At 42.3% G+C, this 15,027-nt stretch overlaps 1 protein-coding gene across 1 annotated transcript; it reads right to left on the bottom strand.

Annotated features, from left to right (window-relative positions):
• Window positions 1-10,914: 10,914 nt before the first annotated feature.
• Window positions 10,915-12,818, bottom strand: LOC138033382 (adrenocorticotropic hormone receptor-like). The gene has a single exon (XM_068881123.1). The coding sequence runs from the start codon at window positions 12,477-12,479 to the stop codon at window positions 11,331-11,333; it is 1,149 nt and encodes a 382-aa protein (XP_068737224.1). The 5' UTR covers window positions 12,480-12,818; the 3' UTR covers window positions 10,915-11,330.
• Window positions 12,819-15,027: the final 2,209 nt, after the last annotated feature.

Raw genomic sequence — 15,027 nt, 5'->3', positions numbered from 1 at the left:
AGTTAAGAGAACCGCTCATTAAGCCATGGTAATTAAGTCTAAAAGATTCGAAAATTATGCAGGAATTGAACTAATAACCATGCTAATCTAAGCCGAGAGATAAACACTTGAATATAGTTTGTTTTCACAAGCCTCAAGACCGAGTACGAGACTGAAGCTGGGAAACCCAAACTGCACATTGTTGGTCAGTGTGATTTCTGAGATGAATATTATCCCAGCATCCGAGGAGTCGACACCTACATAAACTTGTGAAGGAAAATAAACGATCGCGGTGATCGGAAACCATGGACGAGATCAACACGTAATGGACTCACACAAGAGAAAATGAGGGGACAGAGAGGGAGGCTCAGGGCGTTGGCCGGGATATGTTATGTCCACGAAAGTTATTTTTAGACGAGCGGAAGTCTTTGTTCTAGCGGACGTCTGTCTTCCGAGACGTCCGCATGCAGTCTTGCCTCGCTCTTAGGTTCTTAGTGAAAAGAAAAAAATGACGGCGCACGTGGAAGGCTGATGAATATTTGTTTTCTTTCAAACATCGGACCGAGGTTGGCCTGCATGCGGACGTCTCGGAAGACTTCCGCTCGTCTAAAAATAACTTCCGTGGACATGACATATCCCAAGGGCTGGACCGGGAGCTTTCCTCTCTGTCCCCTCATTTTCTCTTGACTCACATGAAATCAGTAAAATCTCCAGAATCCTCCGAAACTGTCTGTTCTCTCCGATTTTCATGCCTTTGTGATATACATATAAATAGATTAAAGCATAAATACTATCGGAGAATTTTCCTTCTTCTTATTCGTGCTTACACACAAAAGCCCCCTTTAGGGTGCATTTCGTATCCCAGAATTATCGCTGTCTATTCCCAAGAAAAACCTTTCATGGCCTAAAACTTTGCAGTTATTGTGCGCTTTCTCTCTTACACTTGAAACACGATGCAAAGCCAACTGATTGTTGTGCTTCCAACGACGTTTCTGACCCTAAACGGACAATGGCCCAGGCAAAATGAACAATTCCACCACGCAATGCCTAGTTTGTAATCTGGTAGTAAGGAATATATGAAGTTTGTCAAATAACGACGTTTCTGTTGAAGACCGATCGCCAGAAAAAGTGTATCATCCGGGTGTCGTAGAAGGCGCACAAGCGAGCCAGAGACCGGTGAATATCACGGAACAAAAACTTAGCGGCCATCAACAAAACCTATCAGAGGGGTCAATGGTAACAAAAAACATTTGATCGATCGCTGACTTGCATCTTCGTTTGAATTATGGCATTAAAACGTGGTTTTTAACGTTACGTCAATTATCGTCGCCCTCACGGTATTGGAAAAAGAAAACAATATTATCTCCTATTAGCTCTGTTTGTCCCTTCACCAGCATTTGTGCAATTATACCATCAGGTTTTTCAGATTTTGGTTGCAAACCGCCCGTTGATGCTTCATTTTGGTCATAACAAAGGGTACCCATTAGAAGCTGATGTTAGGCGAGTCCATACTTGAGTCTAAGTGGACCATAAGTGCGGCAGAAACTCAAGTCAACTTGAGGCTTAACCGTGACGTCTTATCGCCTTACTTTAAACAAATTGCGATTTTGAGACGGCAATACCACATTATATTGCCGGATAGTTGGGAGAAAATATATTCCGTTAGCGACGGAGCCCAATACGGAATATATTTTCTCCCAACGCCGTCAATATAATGTGGTATTGCCGTCTCAAAATCGCAATTTGTTTTGTATCGCGATCCATCATTTATAAGGATAAATAAAACTGTAAACTAATCAACCCGCGCCTGGTCGAAATTTCAATTCTTTCTACCTGCGAAACGTATTTGTTTGCATATGTCAGCAACCCAATTCAGTGCAACGACGTCAATTTCAACATTAGAACCAATCACAGGCCGCAAAAGTGAGACGGCAATACCACGAAATATTGACGGCTCGCACATAGGCAAAACTATAAGAAGATCGCGATACTATCCGGTATTTTGATCTGCTCAAGTACGCATTCGAGAGGGGTAATTCTCTGAAGATCCCTCGTTTCTAAGGTTAGAAAGTAAGATACTGTTAAAAACCGCGTTCACATTCAAAGTCGAACTCGGGCTAACTATGGGCATACTTAAAGCCTTTTTATGTCCCTAGTATGAACCCGCCTGTTGTTCTGGTTGGAAACAAGGCAATTTGAATGGAGCTTTATCGATATCCAGTTAGATGGCCCCTGGTTCATATACATTTTTGTTCTGCGGCCATCGAAGCTTAATTAGCAATGCAACACAATTGCAAATAGCATTGATTTAATTCGCCACTAAGGGCGACCAAGGGCGCCTTCCTTTTCTCAGAACTGGTCGGCATACCCGTCAGTTTGCAAAGAAAATGCAACAATTCGAAGGAACGCTTGCAGGATAATCCGGCGTCGCATTCTTTTGGAGGAGTATATATCGGAATCCTCCAGTGTGTTAATTTGAAGGCCTTGTAGCGTTAGTCCTTCCAAATGCCCGGTCTGGCCGGCCATTTGTGTCAAATGCGTCCTTAGTTTATCAATACTAAGATTAGCTTTAAGGACTGGTTAAAACTGAGTTCCTGTTCGAACGATGTTGATTTTACAGCGATAATCAGTTTTGGCACAGACGCAAATTTTTCAAAACGACACACTCGACTGATGTTGTTTCCAGTGGCTTTGGTGTAGTCAGCATATGGCTGATGTGTTCTTCAGTGTCCAGAGACTTTCTGTATCTCGAAGTCCGTAGTCTCAGCAATTAGCTTTGGGAAGTAAATTTTTGGCCTTACTCAATTTATTTAATCAATGTTCATATGCATAAAACCGGATGTGATGTAAAAGTAGATCAAGCAGGTGATGCGTGACGTCAACGCTTTCTCCTGCTGGAGTGTTCATCTCCCATGCAGCTGCGGCTTGAAAACTGACGGGAATTTGGGTAAAGCATTTGGCGTAGCGATGAGGATGCGTTACGTTTGGAGTTGTCTCGGTCGGAGTTGCTAATCAAAACTGGAACAACCATAACTGTCTTCGACTGACATGTCTCCACTTCCAATTTTCGTATATTTCTCTCTCTATTCACCGCCATCTCCTACAGCGCAAGCTTATTCCCAAGTGCTGTCAGACTCGTTGAATCTCAGATGCATGTCAGTTGTATTTCTCAGACATATTTGATTTTTTTACGTCCCCTTCCTCAACAATGTCGTCATATATTCAATAATAAAAAAGTTCTCACCAGTCTCAAGCTCCTACTATGTGATAACTAAGAAAGACCGTTAATCAAGCTTAGAGTCTCTCAACTGCTTATACCGAAAGAATTATTGCATGTTCCCTTGGACGGAACACTGAGATGGCTCAGGACGTCCATCGCTATTTCAAGTGCCCCTGAAGAATTCCATTGCAAATTCGACTTGCGTTTGTGGGTATAGAAGGCTGCAAAGTCATAGCGGACGGTATACTATTGTTTAGATGTGGAGATCCCTTTTAAAAGAACCATGAACTCGTCGTTTTTAACGATTCCATTGAAAATTCAGCTGCGACTGACTCAAAGAAGTGTCCTATCTGTAGATTGCTTAAACCGGACCTGGAGAAAGCATTCATGTCCAATATACCGTCCTCCAGATTTTGGTCTTCAAAGCTTCAACTCAGACGGACTAAGGAAAACAGAAACCGGAAGTCTACACAATATAAGGGGGACAGAAATGTCTATGGAGTACAATGGAGTCCACTGGAGAAATTTGTTGGTGTTATAGTCTTTCCAAGTAGGGTAACGCTAATGTCTACAGGAATCCGTCTTGAACCGGCATTTCGCGGTGGTGTTCCAAGTAACAGCAGATTTGTTTTGTCCGGGTTAATAAGTAAGTTATTTCGACGGCACCACGCAGCAATCTTTCATAAATCCTGTGTCAACTGAGCCTCACCTGCATTATTGTCTCGAACAGAGAATGACATAGACAATTGCGAGTCATCTATATGGCAGTTAAGTGAGTCAGCGTTTGGGAAGATTGCTAATCATCCATGTATATGATAAAGAGTGCAGGACCCAGGATTGAGCCTTTTGGGACGCTATGTAACACAATATAAAACTGCGATGATACACATCCGATGCAAAGGGACTGAAGATTATCGGTCAAATAGCTTTTGAACTACTAAGTCCGGCGCATCCCTGGAGAGTCCCAAACCTCGACTAGAAGTTTCCTCAAAAGGGTACTATGGTCGATGCTGTCGAAAGACTTTGACAAATCTGAGAGCATTAATGCTGTTACTTGCTTCTTTTCCCTCACTTCCAAAATAAAATTCGACATGAAGATGTTAAGCGTTTCAGTAGAATACTGAGTACTTTGTATCTCCACTTTGGTGCACCGTAAGATAGTTTGTACTTCTCGTACAGTGTGTGAGCTGGTTAAGCGCTCTGCGCTCGCAAAATTTTGGACAGCGCAAGTAGTAGTGAGATCGGCCTATTTTCACTCTTTGAGTTCGGGAACCGTCGACCTCATACTCCTTCCAACCTGATGGAAACAGATGTGAGTAGGGACCTGTTCACAAGTTTGGGTCAAGACTGGTAGGATCTCTGGTCTAGCGTCCCTAACAATCCCCATATGTAACTTATCAAATCCTTGCGCCTTCAATATTCAAGGGAAATGAATGGATTGGAATGAAATTCCTCTTCTACGGTTATTATCTAAGTTGACGCAAGATTATTTTCATGGGAGAAACTGTTGACAAGAGAAAGCCTCTTAGATTCCTCTGCGGAACGAGCCCCACTGAGATGAAGAATTCGTTAAACTCAGCCGTCAGCTCCTTCATGTCCCTGGAATAAACCGGTCGCAATTACTCCTTAGAAGGACTGCAATTCCGGAAAACGCTCCATCTAGTACTGGTGCTCGTATCTCGGTTCATCCCACCCATCATACACTCTTTCTCGGCCTCACGCATCCTTTTCTTCACCTCTACGTGGTCCTTAAACGACATAAAAGCATTGAGAATAAACATACAAAGTTCTTGATCTTGAATGTCAAAGATGAATCCTTCAGTTTCTTTATTCACGTTCCCTTCTCTCAGACATTGCCCTTATCCTATCAAGTGTCAGGCAGTGCCTTATTCGGAGACTTAACAGAGGTAGCATGGTCCAATTGTGTTACAACAGTGACTTTGTTGGAAGGCTTCAAGGGAAAAATAGTGATTTGACGATGTCTTGCATCTACTTTGGGGCTGGGACCTACTCATCTACTTAACCATCTTGATCGTATAAAATGTCGCACAGCACTTCGCACATCTTCATTGCGGCCATAGTTCAGCCAAGGATTTATCAAACCATTAAGAGTAACAAATAAACAAATCAATTGTGCGAAGAAACTCACATCATCAATTGAGAATCCCATCAGATGTAACACGAACGGAACAATCAAGGAGGGAAGGGTGGTAAAACACAGCACTATAAGGATCAAACAAGCTGTGTTTGCTATTTTCTTCTCGCTCGCTAAGGCGGTGCGCATATGTCTTCCGTACTGATTCATAGCCTTCCTGTGACGCGCATTTGCAATAAATATACCAATGTAACAAGAAAGTATGGCCAAGATACATAAAGAATACCACACAACAGTAAGTAATCGAACTATGAACTTGACTTTAGTGAAATACAATGAGGCGGCTCCAATTCCACATGTAATGACACTCAGTGCCCACACAAATGACACCTGCTTGATGGCAAGTAACCGTGTCACGTGGTTTCGATACCACCACGGTTTGCTTACGGCTAAAAGTCGGTCGCAGCTAATAATCGCCAGGTTACCGAGAACTAAAAAGAGACACAAAGCGACGACAAATTTTACTCCAAACCCTCGTAAGCCAGGACAAGAAGATTCATGGGTAAAAGCAACAGTGTTGTCGACAAGAGAAAATATTGCCCAGATCACGTCGGTCATCGAAAGACTGCATAAGAGCAGCAATGACGGGCGTTGGATGGAGCGGGTGCGTAAAACGGCAGCCAGAACAACAGAGTTGAAAGTGAATGATAGCAAGGCCAATAAAGTGTCGAGTGGAATGACGAATAACTTGGTGACGTTCTGCAAGGTGCGTTGTGCATCTTCGGGAATGCTCTGAATAAAGCATGGCTGATGAATCAACTTTTCAAGAGATGTATTTAACGTCTTTTGGATGTCGGGCGCTGAAAATGCCTGCAATGAAAAATGAACGTTAAGTAACATAAAATATATATGCAACGCCATGCGTTTGAGTCAAGGAAATTAAATGTTTTTGAAAAGGCAGATCATTGCAGTTAAGAGAACCGCTCATTAAGCCATGGTAATTAAGTCTAAAAGATTCGAAAATTATGCAGGAATTGAACTAATAACCATGCTAATCTAAGCCGAGAGATAAACACTTGAATATAGTTTGTTTTCACAAGCCTCAAGACCGAGTACGAGACTGAAGCTGGGAAACCCAAACTGCACATTGTTGGTCAGTGTGATTTCTGAGATGAATATTATCCCAGCATCCGAGGAGTCGACACCTACATAAACTTGTGAAGGAAAATAAACGATCGCGGTGATCGGAAACCATGGACGAGATCAACACGTAATGGACTCACACAAGAGAAAATGAGGGGACAGAGAGGGAGGCTCAGGGCGTTGGCCGGGATATGTTATGTCCACGAAAGTTATTTTTAGACGAGCGGAAGTCTTTGTTCTAGCGGACGTCTGTCTTCCGAGACGTCCGCATGCAGTCTTGCCTCGCTCTTAGGTTCTTAGTGAAAAGAAAAAAATGACGGCGCACGTGGAAGGCTGATGAATATTTGTTTTCTTTCAAACATCGGACCGAGGTTGGCCTGCATGCGGACGTCTCGGAAGACTTCCGCTCGTCTAAAAATAACTTCCGTGGACATGACATATCCCAAGGGCTGGACCGGGAGCTTTCCTCTCTGTCCCCTCATTTTCTCTTGACTCACATGAAATCAGTAAAATCTCCAGAATCCTCCGAAACTGTCTGTTCTCTCCGATTTTCATGCCTTTGTGATATACATATAAATAGATTAAAGCATAAATACTATCGGAGAATTTTCCTTCTTCTTATTCGTGCTTACACACAAAAGCCCCCTTTAGGGTGCATTTCGTATCCCAGAATTATCGCTGTCTATTCCCAAGAAAAACCTTTCATGGCCTAAAACTTTGCAGTTATTGTGCGCTTTCTCTCTTACACTTGAAACACGATGCAAAGCCAACTGATTGTTGTGCTTCCAACGACGTTTCTGACCCTAAACGGACAATGGCCCAGGCAAAATGAACAATTCCACCACGCAATGCCTAGTTTGTAATCTGGTAGTAAGGAATATATGAAGTTTGTCAAATAACGACGTTTTTGTTGAAGACCGATCGCCAGAAAAAGTGTATCATCCGGGTGTCGTAGAAGGCGCACAAGCGAGCCAGAGACCGGTGAATATCACGGAACAAAAACTTAGCGGCCATCAACAAAACCTATCAGAGGGGTCAATGGTAACAAAAAACATTTGATCGATCGCTGACTTGCATCTTCGTTTGAATTATGGCATTAAAACGTGGTTTTTAACGTTACGTCAATTATCGTCGCCCTCACGGTATTGGAAAAAGAAAACAATATTATCTCCTATTAGCTCTGTTTGTCCCTTCACCAGCATTTGTGCAATTATACCATCAGGTTTTTCAGATTTTGGTTGCAAACCGCCCGTTGATGCTTCATTTTGGTCATAACAAAGGGTACCCATTAGAAGCTGATGTTAGGCGAGTCCATACTTGAGTCTAAGTGGACCATAAGTGCGGCAGAAACTCAAGTCAACTTGAGGCTTAACCGTGACGTCTTATCGCCTTACTTTAAACAAATTGCGATTTTGAGACGGCAATACCACATTATATTGACGGCTAGTTGGGAGAAAATATATTCCGCAAGCGACGGAGCCCAATACGGAATATATTTTCTCCCAACGCCGTCAATAGAATGTGGTATTGCCGTCTCAAAATCGCAATTTGTTTTGTATCGCGATCCATCATTTATAAGGATAAATAAAACTGTAAACTAATCAACCCGCGCCTGGTCGAAATTTCAATTCTTTCTACCTGCGAAACGTATTTGTTTGCATATGTCAGCAACCCAATTCAGTGCAACGACGTCAATTTCAACATTAGAACCAATCACAGGCCGCAAAAGTGAGACGGCAATACCACGAAATATTGACGGCTCGCACATAGGCAAAACTATAAGAAGATCGCGATACTATCCGGTATTTTGATCTGCTCAAGTACGCATTCGAGAGGGGTAATTCTCTGAAGATCCCTCGTTTCTAAGGTTAGAAAGTAAGATACTGTTAAAAACCGCGTTCACATTCAAAGTCGAACTCGGGCTAACTATGGGCATACTTAAAGCCTTTTTATGTCCCTAGTATGAACCCGCCTGTTGTTCTGGTTGGAAACAAGGCAATTTGAATGGAGCTTTATCGATATCCAGTTAGATGGCCCCTGGTTCATATACATTTTTGTTCTGCGGCCATCGAAGCTTAATTAGCAATGCAACACAATTGCAAATAGCATTGATTTAATTCGCCACTAAGGGCGACCAAGGGCGCCTTCCTTTTCTCAGAACTGGTCGGCATACCCGTCAGTTTGCAAAGAAAATGCAACAATTCGAAGGAACGCTTGCAGGATAATCCGGCGTCGCATTCTTTTGGAGGAGTATATATCGGAATCCTCCAGTGTGTTAATTTGAAGGCCTTGTAGCGTTAGTCCTTCCAAATGCCCGGTCTGGCCGGCCATTTGTGTCAAATGCGTCCTTAGTTTATCAATACTAAGATTAGCTTTAAGGACTGGTTAAAACTGAGTTCCTGTTCGAACGATGTTGATTTTACAGCGATAATCAGTTTTGGCACAGACGCAAATTTTTCAAAACGACACACTCGACTGATGTTGTTTCCAGTGGCTTTGGTGTAGTCAGCATATGGCTGATGTGTTCTTCAGTGTCCAGAGACTTTCTGTATCTCGAAGTCCGTAGTCTCAGCAATTAGCTTTGGGAAGTAAATTTTTGGCCTTACTCAATTTATTTAATCAATGTTCATATGCATAAAACCGGATGTGATGTAAAAGTAGATCAAGCAGGTGATGCGTGACGTCAACGCTTTCTCCTGCTGGAGTGTTCATCTCCCATGCAGCTGCGGCTTGAAAACTGACGGGAATTTGGGTAAAGCATTTGGCGTAGCGATGAGGATGCGTTACGTTTGGAGTTGTCTCGGTCGGAGTTGCTAATCAAAACTGGAACAACCATAACTGTCTTCGACTGACATGTCTCCACTTCCAATTTTCGTATATTTCTCTCTCTATTCACCGCCATCTCCTACAGCGCAAGCTTATTCCCAAGTGCTGTCAGACTCGTTGAATCTCAGATGCATGTCAGTTGTATTTCTCAGACATATTTGATTTTTTTACGTCCCCTTCCTCAACAATGTCGTCATATATTTAATAATAAAAAAGTTCTCACCAGTCTCAAGCTCCTACTATGTGATAACTAAGAAAGACCGTTAATCAAGCTTAGAGTCTCTCAACTGCTTATACCGAAAGAATTATTGCATGTTCCCTTGGACGGAACACTGAGATGGCTCAGGACGTCCATCGCTATTTCAAGTGCCCCTGAAGAATTCCATTGCAAATTCGACTTGCGTTGGTGGGTATAGAAGGCTGCAAAGTCATAGCGGACGGTATACTATTGTTTAGATGTGGAGATCCCTTTTAAAAGAACCATGAACTCGTCGTTTTTAACGATGCCATTGAAAATTTAGCTGAGAATGACTCAAAGAAGTGTCCTATCTGTAGATTGCTTGAAACCGGACCTGGAGAACGCATTCATTTCCAATATACCGTCCTCCAGATTTTGGTCTTCAAAGCTTCAACTCAGACTGACTAAGGAAAACATATTCCGTTTTTCTACAGAATATAAGGGGGTAAGAAATGTCTTTGGAGTACAATGGATTCCACTGGAGTAATTTGTTGGTGTTATAGACTTTCCAAGTAGGGTAACGCTAATGTCTAGAGGAATCCGTCTTGAACCGGCATTTCGCGGTGGTGTTCCAAGTAACAGCAGATTTGTCTTGTCCGGGTTAATAAGTAAGTTATTTCGACGGCACCACGCAGCAATCTTTCATAAATCCTGTGTCAACTGAGCCTCACCTGCATTATTGTCTCGAACAGAGAATGACATAGACAATTGCGAGTCATCTATATGGCAGTTAAGTGAGTCAGCGTTTGGGAAGATTGCTAATCATCCATGTATATGATAAAGAGTGCAGGACCCAGGATTGAGCCTTTTGGGACGCTATGTAACACAATATAAAACTGCGATGATACACATCCGATGCAAAGGGACTGAAGATTATCGGTCAAATAGCTTTTGAACTACTAAGTCCGGCGCATCCCTGGAGAGTCCCAAACCTCGACTAGAAGTTTCCTCAAAAGGGTACTATGGTCGATGCTGTCGAAAGACTTTGACAAATCTGAGAGCATTAATGCTGTTACTTGCTTCTTTTCCCTCACTTCCAAAATAAAATTCGACATGAAGATGTTAAGCGTTTCAGTAGAATACTGAGTACTTTGTATCTCCACTTTGGTGCACCGTAAGATAGTTTGTACTTCTCGTACAGTGTGTGAGCTGGTTAAGCGCTCTGCGCTCGCAAAATTTTGGACAGCGCAAGTAGTAGTGAGATCGGCCTATTTTCACTCTTTGAGTTCGGGAACCGTCGACCTCATACTCCTTCCAACCTGATGGAAACAGATGTGAGTAGGGACCTGTTCACAAGTTTGGGTCAAGACTGGTAGTATCTCTGGTCTATCGTCCCTAACAATCCCCATATGTAACTTATCAAATCCTTGCGCCTTCAATATTCAAGGGAAATGAATGGATTGGAATGAAATTCCTCTTCTACGGTTATTATCTAAGTTGACGCAAGATTATTTTCATGGGAGAAACTGTTGACAAGAGAAAGCCTCTTAGATTCCTCTGCGGAACGAGCCCCACTGAGATGAAGAATTCGTTAAACTCAGCCGTCAGCTCCTTCATGTCCCTGGAATAAACCGGTCGCAATTACTCCTTAGAAGGACTGCAATTCCGGAAAACGCTCCATCTAGTACTGGTGCTCGTATCTCGGTTCATCCCACCCATCATACACTCTTTCTCGGCCTCACGCATCCTTTTCTTCACCTCTACGTGGTCCTTAAACGACATAAAAGCATTGAGAATAAACATACAAAGTTCTTGATCTTGAATGTCAAAGATGAATCCTTCAGTTTCTTTATTCACGTTCCCTTCTCTCAGACATTGCCCTTATCCTATCAAGTGTCAGGCAGTGCCTTATTCTGAGACTTAACAGAGGTAGCATGGTCCAATTGTGTTACAACAGTGACTTTGTTGGAAGGCTTCAAGGGAAAAAGAGTGATTTGACGATGTCTAGTTTCTTCAGTGTGGCTGCGACCTACTCCTCTACTGAACCATCGTTGTCGGATTAAATTTCGCACAGCACTTCGCACATCTTCATTGCGGCCATAGTTCAGCCAAGGATTTATCAAACCATTAAGAGTAACAAATAAACAAATCAATTGTGCGAAGAAACTCACATCATCAATTGAGAATCCCATCAGATGTAACACGAACGGAACAATCAAGGAGGGAAGGGTGGTAAAACACAGCACTATAAGGATCAAACAAGCTGTGTTTGCTATTTTCTTCTCGCTCGCTAAGGCGGTGCGCATATGTCTTCCGTACTGATTCATAGCCTTCCTGTGACGCGCATTTGCAATAAATATACCAATGTAACAAGAAAGTATGGCCAAGATACATAAAGAATACCACACAACAGTAAGTAATCGAACTATGAACTTGACTTTAGTGAAATACAATGAGGCGGCTCCAATTCCACATGTAATGACACTCAGTGCCCACACAAATGACACCTGCTTGATGGCAAGTGACCGTGTCACGTGGTTTCGATACCACCACGGTTTGCTTACGGCTAAAAGTCGGTCGCAGCTAATAATCGCCAGGTTACCGAGAACTAAAAAGAGACACAAAGCGACGACAAATTTTACTCCAAACCCTCGTAAGCCAGGACAAGAAGATTCATGGGTAAAAGCAACAGTGTTGTCGACAAGAGAAAATATTGCCCAGATCACGTCGGTCATCGAAAGACTGCATAAGAGCAGCAATGACGGGCGTTGGATGGAGCGGGTGCGTAAAACGGCAGCCAGAACAACAGAGTTGAAAGTGAATGATAGCAAGGCCAATAAAGTGTCGAGTGGAATGACGAATAACTTGGTGACGTTCTGCAAGGTGCGTTGTGCATCTTCGGGAATGCTCTGAATAAAGCATGGCTGATGAATCAACTTTTCAAGAGATGTATTTAACGTCTTTTGGATGTCGGGCGCTGAAAATGCCTGCAATGAAAAATGAACGTTAAGTAACATAAAATATATATGCAACGCCATGCGTTTGAGTCAAGGAAATTAAATGTTTTTGAAAAGGCAGATCATTGCAGTTAAGAGAACCGCTCATTAAGCCATGGTAATTAAGTCTAAAAGATTCGAAAATTATGCAGGAATTGAACTAATAACCATGCTAATCTAAGCCGAGAGATAAACACTTGAATATAGTTTGTTTTCACAAGCCTCAAGACCGAGTACGAGACTGAAGCTGGGAAACCCAAACTGCACATTGTTGGTCAGTGTGATTTCTGAGATGAATATTATCCCAGCATCCGAGGAGTCGACACCTACATAAACTTGTGAAGGAAAATAAACGATCGCGGTGATCGGAAACCATGGACGAGATCAACACGTAATGGACTCACACAAGAGAAAATGAGGGGACAGAGAGGGAGGCTCAGGGCGTTGGCCGGGATATGTTATGTCCACGAAAGTTATTTTTAGACGAGCGGAAGTCTTTGTTCTAGCGGACGTCTGTCTTCCGAGACGTCCGCATGCAGTCTTGCCTCGCTCTTAGGTTCTTAGTGAAAAGAAAAAAATGACGGCGCACGTGGAAGGCTGATGAATATTTGTTTTCTTTCAAACATCGGACCGAGGTTGGCCTGCATGCGGACGTCTCGGAAGACTTCCGCTCGTCTAAAAATAACTTCCGTGGACATGACATATCCCAAGGGCTGGACCGGGAGCTTTCCTCTCTGTCCCCTCATTTTCTCTTGACTCACATGAAATCAGTAAAATCTCCAGAATCCTCCGAAACTGTCTGTTCTCTCCGATTTTCATGCCTTTGTGATATACATATAAATAGATTAAAGCATAAATACTATCGGAGAATTTTCCTTCTTCTTATTCGTGCTTACACACAAAAGCCCCCTTTAGGGTGCATTTCGTATCCCAGAATTATCGCTGTCTATTCCCAAGAAAAACCTTTCATGGCCTAAAACTTTGCAGTTATTGTGCGCTTTCTCTCTTACACTTGAAACACGATGCAAAGCCAACTGATTGTTGTGCTTCCAACGACGTTTCTGACCCTAAACGGACAATGGCCCAGGCAAAATGAACAATTCCACCACGCAATGCCTAGTTTGTAATCTGGTAGTAAGGAATATATGAAGTTTGTCAAATAACGACGTTTTTGTTGAAGACCGATCGCCAGAAAAAGTGTATCATCCGGGTGTCGTAGAAGGCGCACAAGCGAGCCAGAGACCGGTGAATATCACGGAACAAAAACTTAGCGGCCATCAACAAAACCTATCAGAGGGGTCAATGGTAACAAAAAACATTTGATCGATTGCGTTTTTGCCTGTGGCTACTGGTCAGTCTAAACCTAAATTTGTTTATGAATCAAGTTAATAAAACCCAATATGGCATTCAGTCTCTTCAGTTTACTGGGGGTAGCCTCTGGATTGCACCGCCGGTCACCACTAAACAAATTACATCCTTGCATAGATTTCAGTCGTAAAAATCTTAGGGGTGTAATAATTGATGGCTACCTGACAATACTTTTAACCTGATTAATAATTATTTTTTAAATATATATATTTTCGTGTGAGTTTAGAATTAAATTGAATTAAAACACTTTAATGTCCCTGACCCTAAGCTTCTCAATAAACATGCAAGAAAGACATAGGGAGAATTGATGAGGCTATTAAGAGAGGATGAGGTAAGAGCACTGATCCCCCACAGATGGGCTTCTTCCAATGATAGTTTTTTAAACTACGCAACTGTTTTTAGAGAGGCACCTGATTGGCTGGTTGTTATAACGTTATGACATTTTTAATATGCGCGGCATTAGGAACGAGAACTTAAATTAGCATTGCGAAACTACGGCCCGTTTTAAACGTCGCATTTTACATGTGCCGAATCTAATGCAAATGAGAAAAAAATCCATTGTTTTCGATCATTTGCATTAGATTCGGCACATGTAAAATGGGAGGTTTAAAACGGGCCTAAAATAAATTTTTAAAAACACCTTACCTCATCCTTTCTTGTGGCTACCCATTAGCAAAAGCTTTTTTTTGCCTGTTAGTGCCTCCCCTCTTGCCCTCATGACCTCTGGGTCTCCAAAAGAGAGAATTTGAGAATTTGCTTGCATGCTTTTTTGAGCAGAGAATCCCTTCCCTTCCCTTTGGAAAACACCTCCGCGACAAAGCGGGAAGTCAACGTATCATTTCTTCTTTAGAGCTCACGCACGGGAAAGAAAAATCGCCCTAAATTAGTCAATCACAACTTCCCATGACGCTAACTCTTGCCAAGTTTAAAGTTTTTCTCTTGTTTAACGGGATTTAGCAATCAGTACGTAGTTAGTAATCAGTAGGTTTAGTAGCCAGGTTTAGTAAAGGATGCTGCAAATCTGGAGCTGATGTTAAAGGATTTGATTTACAATTCGATTCTAAATTCTCAAGTCCACAATTTTCAAGTCAGTATTGGGCATCTAGTAATGTATGTTTGCCCATTTATTCCATTAACATTTAAACAGGTAACCCTAAATGCCTAGATTTTGAAACGGTTTTCAGGGGCGTGTCGAAGGGAATTTCGTAATCGTACTCAATCT

Source organism: Montipora capricornis, chromosome 14 (genome assembly GCF_036669925.1).
Source record: "Montipora capricornis isolate CH-2021 chromosome 14, ASM3666992v2, whole genome shotgun sequence".
NCBI classification, from domain to species: Eukaryota; Metazoa; Cnidaria; class Anthozoa; order Scleractinia; family Acroporidae; genus Montipora; species Montipora capricornis.
The sequence above is the reverse complement of the archived record's forward strand: the minus strand, read 5'-3'. Positions and strand labels throughout refer to the sequence as shown.